Source organism: Carassius auratus, chromosome 41 (assembly GCF_003368295.1).
Source record: "Carassius auratus strain Wakin chromosome 41, ASM336829v1, whole genome shotgun sequence".
Lineage (NCBI taxonomy): Eukaryota > Metazoa > Chordata > Actinopteri > Cypriniformes > Cyprinidae > Carassius > Carassius auratus.
In genome coordinates, this window is record NC_039283.1 from 13,842,950 (window position 1) to 13,857,117 (window position 14,168).

At 34.3% G+C, this 14,168-nt stretch overlaps 1 protein-coding gene across 2 annotated transcripts in view; it reads left to right on the forward strand.

Moving 5' to 3' along the window:
- The first annotated feature begins 7,561 nt into the window (after window positions 1-7,561).
- The window catches only part of LOC113060133 (C-Jun-amino-terminal kinase-interacting protein 4-like), a 30,173-nt gene continuing 23,566 nt past the window's right edge, over window positions 7,562-14,168 (forward strand). The window contains exons 1-9 of one of the 2 annotated variants that reach the window (XM_026228984.1): window positions 7,562-7,666; window positions 8,385-8,442; window positions 9,401-9,595; window positions 11,757-11,877; window positions 12,001-12,071; window positions 12,162-12,229; window positions 12,380-12,452; window positions 12,595-12,767; window positions 13,775-14,034. In XM_026228984.1, coding sequence (XP_026084769.1) covers window positions 8,386-8,442; window positions 9,401-9,595; window positions 11,757-11,877; window positions 12,001-12,071; window positions 12,162-12,229; window positions 12,380-12,452; window positions 12,595-12,767; window positions 13,775-14,034 — 1,018 coding nt within the window. In that variant the 5' untranslated portion in view covers window positions 7,562-7,666; window position 8,385. Of the gene's footprint in view, window positions 7,667-8,384; window positions 8,443-8,646; window positions 8,872-9,400; window positions 9,596-11,756; window positions 11,878-12,000; window positions 12,072-12,161; window positions 12,230-12,379; window positions 12,453-12,594; window positions 12,768-13,774; window positions 14,035-14,168 lie in introns of those variants that run through there. The other variant, XM_026228983.1, reaches the window with a different exon arrangement.

Sequence of the window (14,168 nt, forward strand, 5' to 3'; positions counted from 1 at the left end):
CACTTATGTATTATTTCATTAAATGGACATTTACCACTTTGCAGTGTAAAGCCTAGTCCATCTAATCTGCACTTAATCTTTCACAAACACAGTAGCTTGACTGTGTAATTTGTCATTCTAGGCTGTTTAACCAGTTTGATGGATATGTAGAAATAATGTTGGGTGTTTCAGGTGCAATGCTTTTTGAGACAAAACGCAACAGCAGTTTTAATATTCTGTACAGCACCACCTTCTGACAGATACATCACAGTATATTTTAGAAAACATTACATTTTATATGAATCTTATAATTTTATAAAACCACTGGGTTAGGTTTGTCTGTTAATTTGAACTGGAAAGTTATTAAAAACAGTTCACCAAAATTGTACTTATATTTTCTCCTGTGGAACACAAATATTGAGATGTGTCTAGTGTTAAGACCCTAACCCTAACAATGAAACTAAGAAGTCTTCAAAATCTGTTTTGCTGAAAAAAATGCATACAGGTTTGGAACATTAGTTAACATGAACAAACAAAGACAAATACTTCTAAATCTTTTATTATTATAGTTCATTAATTCCAAAATTTGCTAATGCATTATATATGATTATGAATGGACCAGAGCTGAGCTGACCTGAACTGACATGGACTATATGTAAAGTGATTTAAAAATACTGTAACAAATTTACTACTTATTGTTAGATAATATGGGTTAATGCATTAACTTTAACTAATGGGACCTAACTAAGTGTTAACAAATATCCATTTAAAACATTTCTTTTATGGTTGTTTTAAGGTTTACATTATTATGCCAGAAATCTGCACTCATATAAAATTGAATATACACAAACCTAATACAAAAATGGTTAGTAAGCTATTTTTCATTTTAAAATCATATTGTATATTTCTTGTGGCTACACCATTGAAACAGTGAGTGTTATAATGTTTACGAATTGGCTGGATTAGTGTTTTTTAGAAAAAAAAAAATTAAAAGGAGAGAAAAGTGGAAAGTAAGTGTATATGGGATATTCTTGTAACATTGCTGGCTTTATGAACTTTATTATAAGTTGATATTTTTGAAATGGTAAAGATAACGAGAAAGCCTCTACTTTTTACTTTTCGTCAGAACTGACCATATGTGAACTTAACTTGCTTAGTACCACCCCTCCCCTGTCTTGTTTGTTTCTCTTTGCCTCTCTGTGATTTCTCGTTGTGTTGCCCCTCAGGCTCACAATTAGGGAAAACAATTTGTGCCTCTCTTCCGCCCCATCTGGTTCAGAAGGTCACCGCATACAGCAGGACTCGGAGGGAGGGGGCAGAAAACTGATCATCTGCTTCACTCCTGAATCTCCGATGACCCATTAGATTATTTTAAGCTTGTTTTATGTAACCTATTTAATGTGTTTGATGTGAAATTTATGCAATGACCCTTTTCAATGGCAAACATGTGGCATTAAAATGAAAACGTAAAAGATTATATTTTAAATGATTTTTTCTTAATTTTCAAGAGATTGGAAATAGATGGATTGATGTAAAAGAGAAATATGTCTCGAGAAATATTAAGCATATGTCCAGTAAAAGAAAGAAAGGGAACATGGGTTTACAAATCAAAATACAAATATCTTATATGATCTCAGGTGTCAAATGCACAAATAAACGGGATGTGATCATGAGAACTGAACAGATGGTTTGTAGAGAGCTGTGTACTGTATTGGGTCACCTTGAGAAGTTACAGTATGTCAGCGACAATGCAAATGAATGTCAAATTAGAGTGGAAAGGACGTTTAACACTCAGTGTTCAGGGTCAGGTCAGCAAAAACAGCTTGGGTGACCACTGAAATTAGCCTTTATATTTATTTTGGGGACATTTAATTATGAGGGAAGCAAAAGCACAAACAGGGTTTTTGATGTAAACCCCTACAGAATGTCTCACTTTAGAAAAAAATGTCATCCCATCCAGTCATAAAAGAAGTTCTTATCCATTTACAGCCTTTAAAGCTTGCAGCTCTATTAAAATCATAAGCAAGATTTCACCGGCACTATTGTATGCTGAAAGGCAGGTATGATTCACATCAACATTATTAATATAACTAATCCCCTTTTTATTTATTTTAATGCTTATTCTAATGCTAGATAATGCTAGACCATGTGTTACAAGGTATTTGGAATATTATTTGCATTAGTGTAAAAGGCTTCTTTGCAGTAACTTTTTATTTTACAACAATGTTCTCCATGCTTCATATGGACACATCTGAAAGTATTTCAGATTGGTCTGGAGTTCGATATTTGCATTTACAGTACGGTTTCATGTGATTTGAAAAAAAAAAAAAATTACACTGATAATTTTGATCACATTTATATTACATATTTTTAATTATATACATTTTTATTCCATACACTGTTAAAAAATAGACATGCTCACCAAGGTTGCATTTCATTCTGTTAAATATTATTACAATTTAAAAATAAAAGTCATTGCTCTCAGAGTCACATGATCCTTCAAAAATCATTCTGATTTAGTCTCATATTTTTTAAATTATTATCAATGCTGAAAACATGTGGGGCTTAATTTCAAAGCATTAAAGCATTTTTTCCCGGACTCTTTGATGAATAAAAAGAACAGCATTCATTTTTAAAGAGAAGCCTATTCTGTCACTTTTGATAAATTGAATGCCTCCTTGATGAATAAAAGGACTGACTTCTTACTGAACTCAGACTTTTGAACGGTAATGGTAAAATCTTACATTTGAAATGCGAGGCACACAGTCAAGTAACACAAGTCACTAATTGACTGAAACAATTAAATTTAATTTTAATTTAATTGAAACAATTCTTCACTATATTTAAAACTCCCCATCACTCTAATAAACATTCAAGCTGAGCTTTGTGGGTTTACAACTTTTTTTTTTATTGCAATCACGTAGAAATATGATTTTGATAGATATCTGAAACAGAACTATAGGGAAGTAGCTTGTTTGCTTGGTTGTCTGACTGACCTCCCTGTTGCCCTCTGTGTGAGTGTATGTGTGAAATCACATCTATTGATCAGCCTAATGCAGGAGGAAGAGCCGGAGGCATGATGATCAATGCGCTCCTAATTAACCCTTGTGAGAGAGAGAGAGTGTGTGTGTGTGTGTGTGTGTGTGTGTGTGTGTGTGTCTGTATACTGGGGTTTAGGAAGGGTGCAAACTTTGGTCGGGGGTGTATAAATACACCCATCCCAACTGAAACTTGTGACATTCATACACACTATATTACATGCTTACAACAGAACACACTCTCCAGCTAAAAATTTCAAGCTGATTTCAGTCTGGAGTCTCAAAACAGTGAGTATTTTGTGTGAGTCTGTGTGTACTAATGCTAAATGTTGTATGTTTATGCATAAAACATGTTCATCCTGTTACATGAACAACCTGAATGACTGCATTTTAGTTTCATTTATTCTTTGGAACTTCTTAATTTTGCCTATGTGTATGTTGGCCAGGTAAAATATCTCAATATTACTAAAATGAACATACTAAATGATCAAAATGTAAAGAGAGCTAGGTTTAGGGAAAGGGTTTGCAGAAACTATCATTAGTTTTGCCATTCCACGCTTTTTCCTTCTATATTGTCTCATTGTTTTCTAACTTAATTGCAATTTCAAAACATATCTGTGTTCTCTTACAGATGCTGTATGAGAGGATGGTGAGGTTCTGACAGGTCAGGGACTGTGTGATATGTTTGATATTCGGTTGCTTTCCTTATATCATGTCAACTAAATATCAGACATATTCCTACAGAATCTGGCACAAATCTTCACATCCGTGGCCTCTCTTCATTCACCATCTGGGTTTTCATCAAAGATTTGATTTACTATTTTCTTGATTGTTTCTTGAATACGTTTATTGCATTTGAGCAACATATAAACATTATACATAGTAAGATGTCCACTAACAGATTAATTTGTTTTTCATGTATTTGCTATCATATCTTTGCATTGCTGAAGGTAAATCTTTCTTGATCATTTATGTTTTAACAATTCTTTATGATATCTTTTCAAAGTTACTTTCATTCTGAATAAAATACAAATCTTGTACAGTTTATGTAAAGTTTAGTCTAATCAAGTAATTAATTATCATAACTTTGTGTCATTTGCTGCTGTGCAGGTTTAACTGCTCATGTATCATATAGTGTGAAAGAAGGTTGTTGGTTTTTTATTTTTCAGCAGTGGTATGGTAAAAAAATATTTTAGGTTCCCTAAATAACCCTTCAGTGAAGATTTCTTTACAGAGCCTTTTTTTTCTTTGTGAAAGCAATTTAATAATCTAAAGAACCTTTAAATAACATTTTGTGGAATGGAAAGTTGAAAAAAAAAGTGAAACCAATAAAGAACCTTTGTTATTAAGATCGTATTTTACAGTAAGTCCTCAAGATCAAGTTTTGAATTAGGTGTTCTTAATACTTAATGTTTTCTAACTGCAACTAAATGGCTAATGGCGTTGTATAAACTTGCATTTAGTCAATAGTTAGGCATTACAAAAGGCTTTAAATGGAGAAACTCAAATACATGAGACAAAAATATCTGACAACTTGTTGGTCTACTCATTAACAAAAAGTGTAAAAAAACAAACACATTAAATAATTGTTTAATACAATAATATTACATTTAAAAAAATAAAAAAATCAGGGCTATTCAACTTGATTTCCACTCTAGCAAAATAAAAATAAAATGATAATGGACGGGTGGGCAGACAGACAGATTTTTACCCAACAGGATTGGCATACACAATTTAAAAGGAACATTATATTATACCAACACTCATCAAATTTCACAATACATACAGTAGTCTGACTCAGATCAAGGGAAGTGACTCTCTTTCAGGCAATCTTTCGTTGGTTCTCAAATCATTTGTATCACGATCAGATTTGGTTTGTATAAGGTAAAACCGATAGCCAGCATTCATTCGCTCAAATTACTTCAGCTATATGCTTTTATAAGGAAACGGAGTATGATTTCGTACTATTTCAATCTAAATAGTGTAAACACATGACATAGAATCAGTGTCAGAAAACAAGAAGTTGTCTAAACAGTCAATCATTTCAATTGGCAGCCAAAACAGAGGGAAAATCCAATAGTGTTTGGGCAAGCCATGCTTTAAGGCTGCCAAACAGGAAGTCACCAATGAGGCAGAAGAGGGAGCCCTCACCCGAGTATTTACTGTCATGCTCCCTCTGCTGCCTCATTGGTTACTTCCTGTTTATTATAGTATGTTCCTTAAATGTCCTCACTGCATTTTTACTATTTTTGAAACTGTTAAATAATATTATGTTTTAACCCTGAACACAGCAGAAGTGACGAGGCGGTTAGAAAAGGATCTGTGCAAGTATTTGTTATTGATACACACAAAGCTGAAAAAAAGTAATAAGTAAATAAAAAGTAAATAATATGTACTGCTAGTAACATTTTTATTTTCATTGATACAATATCAATGTATCAATCTTGACCCCAAGTAAGAATTGCCATACCATATTTAACAAGCTTGATTTTTCATGTGTTCATGTGGGCAATTTATCTTGAAAGCAACTATTGATACTTGTTTAACTAATTAAAAAAGCCTTCTTTATTTCATTTCAAGTCTTAAATATGTTACCTAAATATGTTTTAATTTAAGTTATAAGATTTACTGTACAATAATAATAAAACTAATACCAAAAACAAGATTCAAAGGTAGAACACTGTACATTGTATATTTGCTTTGAGGTAATTATATTCATATTAATTCACATTAAAATGTAACAAAAATAGTTACTAAGTGAAAAATTTACCATTACTATATTTCAAGAGAGATTAAAGAAACAGTTGGTTATGATGTATAATATAATCTTTCTGATTAACATCATGCATTAATTCTTTCTAAATACTGTGGTGTTCAAAACATTGCAATTCATTGATAGAAAAAACAGATATCCACAAGATTTAAACAAAGCTTTGAAACAAAGTGATGCATACTAACATATATTTGACAAAATAATAATTCATGAGGTGGGTTTTTAACGATGGGTCCAAATGTCCCCACTGGTCATATACTGCTGATTGCAGCTGCTATAAGTAAATCAGTGAACAGAGGTGAAGGGTGCACATTCAACACTGCACTTAAAATAAATGGCCTTATATGTGGCACTAATGTGTAAATACATAAACTGTAAGTCTTTGTGGTACTTTTAAGCACCTGATTATATCAAGGACAGGTCTTCTGCATTCGAGAAAGTTGTATTACTAAAGACAGCTACCAGTGTGTGTGTGTGTGTTGTGTATGGAGCCATTCGGGGTGGGTTGCTGTGTTCAGTAAGTCTGCACTTCTGCGCCTACAGGAAGTTATTTTTTACATTTATACCTAAGAAAGTTTTTATGGAATCTTTCCAAGCTTTTTCAATGTGCTGGAGCATAATCCTGCTAACCTGCACGTATTGATGTGTGTTTTCTCACTCAGAGAGTAACTCCCCACCAGTAGAATAACCTGAGTGGTGTGAGGTCATCAGAAAGCCCTACTCCTGCACCAGTGTGACTGTGTTGAGAGCCAATTACAGACTCCTTTGTCTTTATGGGAAGCAGGGCAGGATGCCACCTGAGATGGAAATCGGATAACGATTTAATGTTCAAATTAAATTTTAAATATCACTAATTCAGCTTTGCAGTAAATGGTCTTTTCTTTTCTTTTTTGAGGAATTAAAAAGGATCTGGTATTGTTACCATTCGGCTTTGGAGAATAATTGGTTCCTGTGTCAACATAACTGTGGGTTCAAACACACTAAATGTGCTATGGACGTCATTTACTCCGTGATATAATTCTCAGCCGAGAAGGTTTGCTTATTAATGGAACATACCACTTTATAAAACTGCATATAATAACAATTATCATTGTCATAAACATATCTTTATGTTCTCAATATTAAAATTGGGAACACAGCAAACATACAGTAATTAGGATGGACCTTTAGTGTATGATTCTATAACTGTTGATGCTTGAATATTTGAAAAATTAAACGATTGATGAATTTCAAGTGTCACGTTTGTATTGTTTTCTTTTGGCTGGTATTCATTTCCTTTTTTTTTTAATGGTTACCAAATTTGGAAAATGTTTAAATAGAGTTTAAAACCTGTATTTGTCTTTATATTATATTATATACAATTTCAGGCAGAAAACGCCGCATTTTTTCATGAATTAGTTTAAAACCGAAGTTTTAATGCAATGAATTTTGAGAATAAATCTTTTCAAACTCTTGAAAGCTGTGGTAGAATTGTTTAATTTGTGCCAACGGTATTACATTGTACCGTTTTCTCGTCTTGAGTCGGTGCCAGCAGCAGATCTCTTTCAGTTTCATCTCCTTTCGTGAAGCAAGCATGTGGTGAAAAAAACCATAGACAGTAAAGGAGAAATGCCAGTGAGCCATCACGTGCCAACGTTCAGCTTTTAATAAAGTTTTCGTTACCGCCCCCTCTGCATCATTATTGGCTCCTACTCAGCGCTCTTCTTTTTGATAGGTCCTGACTGTCGTCACTCAAATTGCTGGCGCTCTAGCCACGCCTTCTCTTTTTAAACTTGTACTGGTTTAGAGTAATTAATATCGTTTCTAACGCGAAGGGCTTGGATTTCATTCGCGTGAACTCATAGAGATGCTGTCCGAGCCACAGTAATGCGTAAAGGTGAGTTGATAAAACTGCTAAAACCACAATAAATAGTCGTTTGCTTGTGAAATGTATAGCTAAAAGGACAAGTGTCAGTGCAGGCAAAGGCAGACAGCGTTAAAGGTGTTGCCGACGTCAAGTTTATTTATTTTCTGTTGAATATAAATGTTTATTTTTGTGTTTCCTGTTTACGTGGTAATGTTTGGGTTTGTCTGAGAGACGTGTTGTGTTCATGGGGCTTTAAATATGTTTGTGTTTGTATATGCATGTGTGTACAGTAGGCTATGTGTACAAATTAACATGACGTTGTTATATATTGGCCGATAAAAGGTCTCATTCACTAGCTTATTCAGGGTGAACTAGACTTAGAGTGACAATAAAAAAGCTGTATAAAAAAATTGTACAAAGGACAAGCATTACATTGGGCGAATTAAAGAATTTAACAACAAAAAAGGTTAAACTGTATGATAAAATTAAATATTATTTTTTAAAACATTCCATCTAAAACTGCAATCAAACATATTTGACCTTAACATAATTTGAAGTAGTTGAGTAAGAAGATGGACAAGATTTATGTATATATTTTAACTGGTTTCTCCATTTAATGGTTTGCTTAAATAGTCCATGTAGTCTTGCTGTCATTACGGAGTAATAAAATAACATGCACGCATGTCAGTCTGTTCAAAATGTTTAGATTTACTACTAATGCATGTTTCTACCATTTTTTCCCCACCAGAATGGACACCAAAAACACCTCCAGACATGAACAGCGCCGACTAACCCCAATGACTTTGGTCAGTTTAGTTTTTGAGAATGAACGTGAAACAGAAAACAAGAAGCATGGAAGAGGGGGAATTAACTGGAAATACCAAATTGCTTAAGAAAATAGATCTGTTTGTCAGGTAGTCATTTATAAGAGCAAGAAGAGATGTTTTAGTATACACACAAGCTGTCACTAACACACTACCACACTATTTTCATGCTTGTTTTGGTACACACTGAAACCATTTTTAAAGGAGTGAAAACAGTGTGATAAAAAGGAAGAGTTTTGTGTTTAATATCAAAGTTCAGCGGCAAGACTGGGGATACATTTTAAGCCAGCCAGAGAAAGAGAACTGTGAAACATGGATTATGGTGAAAGTGCTCTTTGTGGAAGTGGAGAACTGGAGCTGGATCCAGATATTGTGAGCGAGGAGGCGGGGAAACTGTACTCAGAACTGCAGGTAACCAATCAAGAGTATCCATGTTTATTCAACCACCAATCAAAACAACCTTAAAGCTTTAAGGCCTGTTCACACCAAGCATGACAACTCTCATGGTAATGAATAAAGATAATGACATGAAGGAACTATATTGTTGGAATCACTTTTAGAATTATGTTCCAGCTGGTAAGCAATAACAGCCAATCAGAATGCACTTGGCTTTAAGGAGCTAGAGCATTTAATTTGGCTGTCGGTGTGAACACTAATATCATTATAGTTACCTTTATAGTTATTGTTCTTGTTGGGAATGGGCCTTTAGAGGCATTTGTATCATTTGGCACTTGCTCAAGCACAGCATACGTAGTTCAGAGAGCAGATGTTTTGCTGACTTTTCATAAGGGAAGTCAACCGTAGTATCTATACCCTGTCACAAGTGCAAGTCATAAGAATCACGCTTCCTGTGAGTGCAGCTGCCCATGAAGATAAGAGCATGAAATGTGATGAGAGAACACCAATGGAAACAAATACAATTCAGAGTTTTTCTTTGTAGTTGGTGGTGGAGACCCATGGAGCCGGTGTGGTGGAGTCCCTTCTGCCCATCCTCGTCTGGGTTCTGGAAAGGCTGGCGAACTGCAGGGCTCAGCTGAGAGAGAGAGAGGAGAAGGCCGAGAAAGACAAAAAAGACAGAGAAGAACTGCTGGAGAGGTATCAGAATGAGAAAATACTGAGGAGAGAGAGCCAAGAGGTGAGAAACAACTGTGATGAATTGAAGCTATTGAATTTCAAACCTTTTAAATGTGGGTATTTAAAAAATAATAAACAAATACATTTTTTTCATCTTTTTCCTACAAAAATATTTCAACTTTAAATGTGAACTCAGGTGCGTGGATTTTATATTGACACACTTAGTGCCCCTGTGCTGTAGAGTTATCGGTTTATTGGAAGCTTAATACTTAATACAGAATTAATACAGAATTAAACTATGCTCTCCAAATGAATGCTGCAAAACAGACAAGCTATTGTGCAGCTCAGTGAGCTGGATCAGTTGTTCAAATTGGTCACATTCCCACTTGGATTTTTGTGTTTTTAAATATCCATTTCCATCCTTTAATTATTTAGTTCAATTATTATTTTATAATTCGTAATTATTAAAACACTATTAATTAAACTAATTTGGGTTTAACAATAATAATTATAAGTGTTATTGTTTTTTTTATTATTTAAACTATTAGTATTACCTTTTCTGCAACATTTTGATATTTTGGCTCTTCTTTGAATTGCCACAGCTGACACCCGTCGATTAGGGGTGGAATGGTCCACAGATGTCATGGTTCGATACTTACCTTGGTTCGGGGCACACAGTTCGATACGATTTAGGTACAACAGGGGAAAAATAAAAAACTACTATGCTAGACTACTATACTACAATTTTTTTTCTCATTTATTTTGAACAGACAGTAGTACAAATAATAATTAAAAAAAATCCACCTAGATATGAAAATAATAAATATGATTACATTGTTAAATATATATAATATGCACTACATGTATACATACAAGGAATAAATTCTTGAAATATATTTGATTTAGTTTACAGATAAACAAGGGGAAAAAACAGTGCCCTATATACGCTTAATTTCAATTTTTTGTGACATGCTTAATTTGTTCACAGAAAGGAAAAGCGATATCCTATTTGTTTTCTTTAATTTACAAAAGCTCAATGTTTTATTTTCAATGTGAGTGTACAGAAATAAAAGCAGAACTTTTTACAGTGATGCATTATTGATAAGACAATTAGTGTTTAAAGTTGATTCTGTGGGTATAAGGAAACAGTTGAAGTGATCACGCTGGCACACACACACACACACACACACACACACACACAAAACACATCAGTTCCAACATTGCTAACTTAACAGTGCAGTTTTTAGTTTATCAAACTAAATACAGTGAACCAAACATCAGCGTGCCCGCCTCTGTGTCACTGTTGGAACTGAAGTGCAAAGCCTATAATTTACATAATAAATAATAGTTTAGCATTTTGCTCTGGTACATCGCAAATATGGAAATATTATGGAATATTTGGATTTGTGCTGAATGAGAAAGGTAGGAGACATGAACACAAAGCTCCATTTCACAAACAGTTGAGTGCACAAGCCCTTAAAGTATACTCTATCGTCAGTCTGTGAGAGACGCATCTAGAGTCAGTACATGGTCACTGTCTAGTGGGCTTTGTTTTCAAGTCTGCAACTTACGGCATTCACTGTTCTTCTGCTGGCAGCTGATTATAAAACAGTGTTGCATTAATGCGGGAGCCCCCTTCTGGATTGGGGGTGAATTGCCTGTATCTGTTGTATTCCTCATGCACCAAAAATTGAGATGTCCGTACAGTGTACATGTATCCTTCCACCCCTACTGTCAATATGCAAACAGATATATTCTAAAGCAAAAATTTTCAGTTGCCTATTCAGTTGATCCTTCGCAAACACCCAACCCACTTCGTTACTGTCGCTGTGTCCGACAAGACATGGTGCTCTCACGCCACACATCATGATCTCATGCCAGGATACTTCTGGCATGAAACAAAGTCTTGGCTTTCAAATTTTCCAAAAAATAATTTTTTTTTTTTTTTTTTTTTTGAAATTCAAACAATAAATACTGATAAATGTCAGGTTTGTTTGTGGGACAAAAATGGCAGATTCTGCATTATGATCAGTTGTAAAATTGCAGTCAGCCATGAGTAACGTCATCTTTTGTGTGTGTGTGTGTGTGTGTGTGTGCATGATTTTATACATATTTCTTATGTATTTCTTTGTGTACAACCTTTGTAATGAGGAAAAAAGTTGCTATGTTGCACCTTTTAAATGTCAAAACCTTTTTTAAAATTAAACTTGTCTACATACCAGCGCTATTTGGAGTTGGATGACCAGTTTGAGCAAGAAAGAAGGGCAAAGCGTGCAAGAGAAATGGAGAGAGAACAGAGAGAAAGAGAACTGGAGAGAAAAGCCAGGGAACAAGCTGATCAATGTGAGTCTGAATAAAGCCTTTCACCCTTCTGCCCTCTCTCTGCCTGTCTAGTCTGGAAACACATTGGCACAATATATATAAATGTATTTTTTTTAATATATGACAATGGTCTTTTCTATGTAGTAATGACGTTGGAGGAGCAGAAAGCAAATCTGACACGAGAGCTAAACTCAATTAAACAGACGCATAACAAGGTCTGTCGCCTCTCAAGTGTTTTAGTTTAGCTTTAGCTTGTTGGTTACTTTAAATTTCCCTTTTTTAAAATCTTCTCTTTTAATATCCAGTCAGCACTGACACATCGAGTTCTGCTGGAAAAGAAAAAGGAGATGGAGAGCGAAGCCTTCACTTTGAGGTAACACACACTTCCCATTTTTTTAGTTAAGCTGAGAGGACATTGAAGCCTGTATTGTGGTACATTTCTTGCTTAACAGCTTGTAATAAAGCCTATAATTTCTTCTGGATTTGAGAAGTTACATTTTACAGTATTACTCTTTGTTTGCAGGAATCATGTGCATAGCAAACATTCAGAAGCTGTTTCTACACATGGCCAAACAGAGACCTCCATCACTGAAGAGGTGGATTTATTATTAATTCAGCGGACACAAACAATGCTCTTTCCAAAGATTACTTTGCATATTTTTGCATTAATGTCTAGTATATAACAATAAATATGTGTTTTCACAACAGCATCTCTTTTCCTCCCCCTTCTTTCCACAGCATGATCCAAAACCTTGCAGTGCCCCTGATTCCACTGCATCAGAAATTACCGTTACCAGCAACAGCAAAGTGACTGATGCTGAAGTTAACCATAATAACGATCAGTCCTTTATCACTGACATCATAAGCTCCACCCCTGAGCTGGCTCATTTGAAGGGCTTTGTTGAAACAAGGTACAGAAATTTATCAGGAGGGACTGTAATATCCCATTGATTTGTCCGAGACCAACAGTAGCAGTTTGACAATGTTGGATGTGAATTTTCAGCCTTGCAATTGCAGGAAAAAATTTATTTTAAAATTTATATAAAACGTTCATGTTAAAATGTTGACAATGCCTTTAAAATCAAATTTTTAGTTGTTGTTGGTTTGAAATGTCAGTTTTTGTACTACAGTCAAACCTAAACAAAGAAAATTAATTTTGTTACAACATCAAAATTCAGTAAAAATGAAAAAAATAAATAAACAGTGTGTCTATTTTAGAGTGTCACCTCTTCATTGCTGTGCACTTTTTTCTGCATCATGAATTATTTGTAAATTGTACACAAAATATTCTTAGCATTTTCATATTTTTGCATATTTTCCATTCATTTCCATTTTTGACCGTGAACAACACAAGTGTGACTTTTTTTTTTTTTTTTTTATCAACAATTTAGCTTTTTCGAGTCCACAATCAATTTTAGTATTTTTTTTTTGTTTTTTTGTGTTGTGTTCACATGGTGACTGCCATAAAAGTCATCGAGTTTCATACCAATCCAATGAAGTCGTGATTTTTTTTACATTTAATTTTTTTTTTTTCTGGTCTAAAATGACGGAACAGCACCAGAGGGTTAAAACTTAAGTAACTTCATTTCAAAAGCTTTATGATTTTCTTCTCTTTATTTTTCTTATCTTCCACGTTTTCTCCTACTGAGTTCAGGCAGTGAGTGGGAGTTTGTATCTCTGGTAATGTGTGTAACATCCTGTTAATGTTCTTATATTTGATTATTTTAATTCATGTTAAATGATTCATTGTGATTTTTTTCTTCTTTATTGAAAAAAGGGAAGAAATACAATCCAAGTAATTAATTTTTTAATGATATTTGATTGTATTTCCTTTTAAACAGGTAATTAATGTATTTCCCATAAACAGTTTATCTTTCTGTTGTATTTTCTGTTGATCTGTCTCTTTGTTTATCTCCAGCTCCCCTGTTTGTTCTAAGACAGCTTCTGAATTAAACTCCAGTTTGTTTGATGAAGCGAAACAAGCCCAGGAGGATGAGAGCGAGGTGGTTGAAGACCAGAAGGTGGAAGATGGAGAGAAAACAGAGGAGGAGGAAGAGATATACAATGACTCTGAATGCTTGGAGTGGGAGTTGAGGAATACAGACTCTGTGTTTTCAGAGTTATCTGAACTCAGCAGGGAATATGTGGAAAATGTTGATCAGGGGGCCAGTGTCAGAGGTATGATCATGTATTTAATTTGAATGTTTGACTTACAAATGAGGACAATGGAACCAATCAAAATCAACAAAAGAGCAATAATATGCAGGTGCTATAACAACTCTCAGTTAGTTTAATGCAGTACACGTAGCATG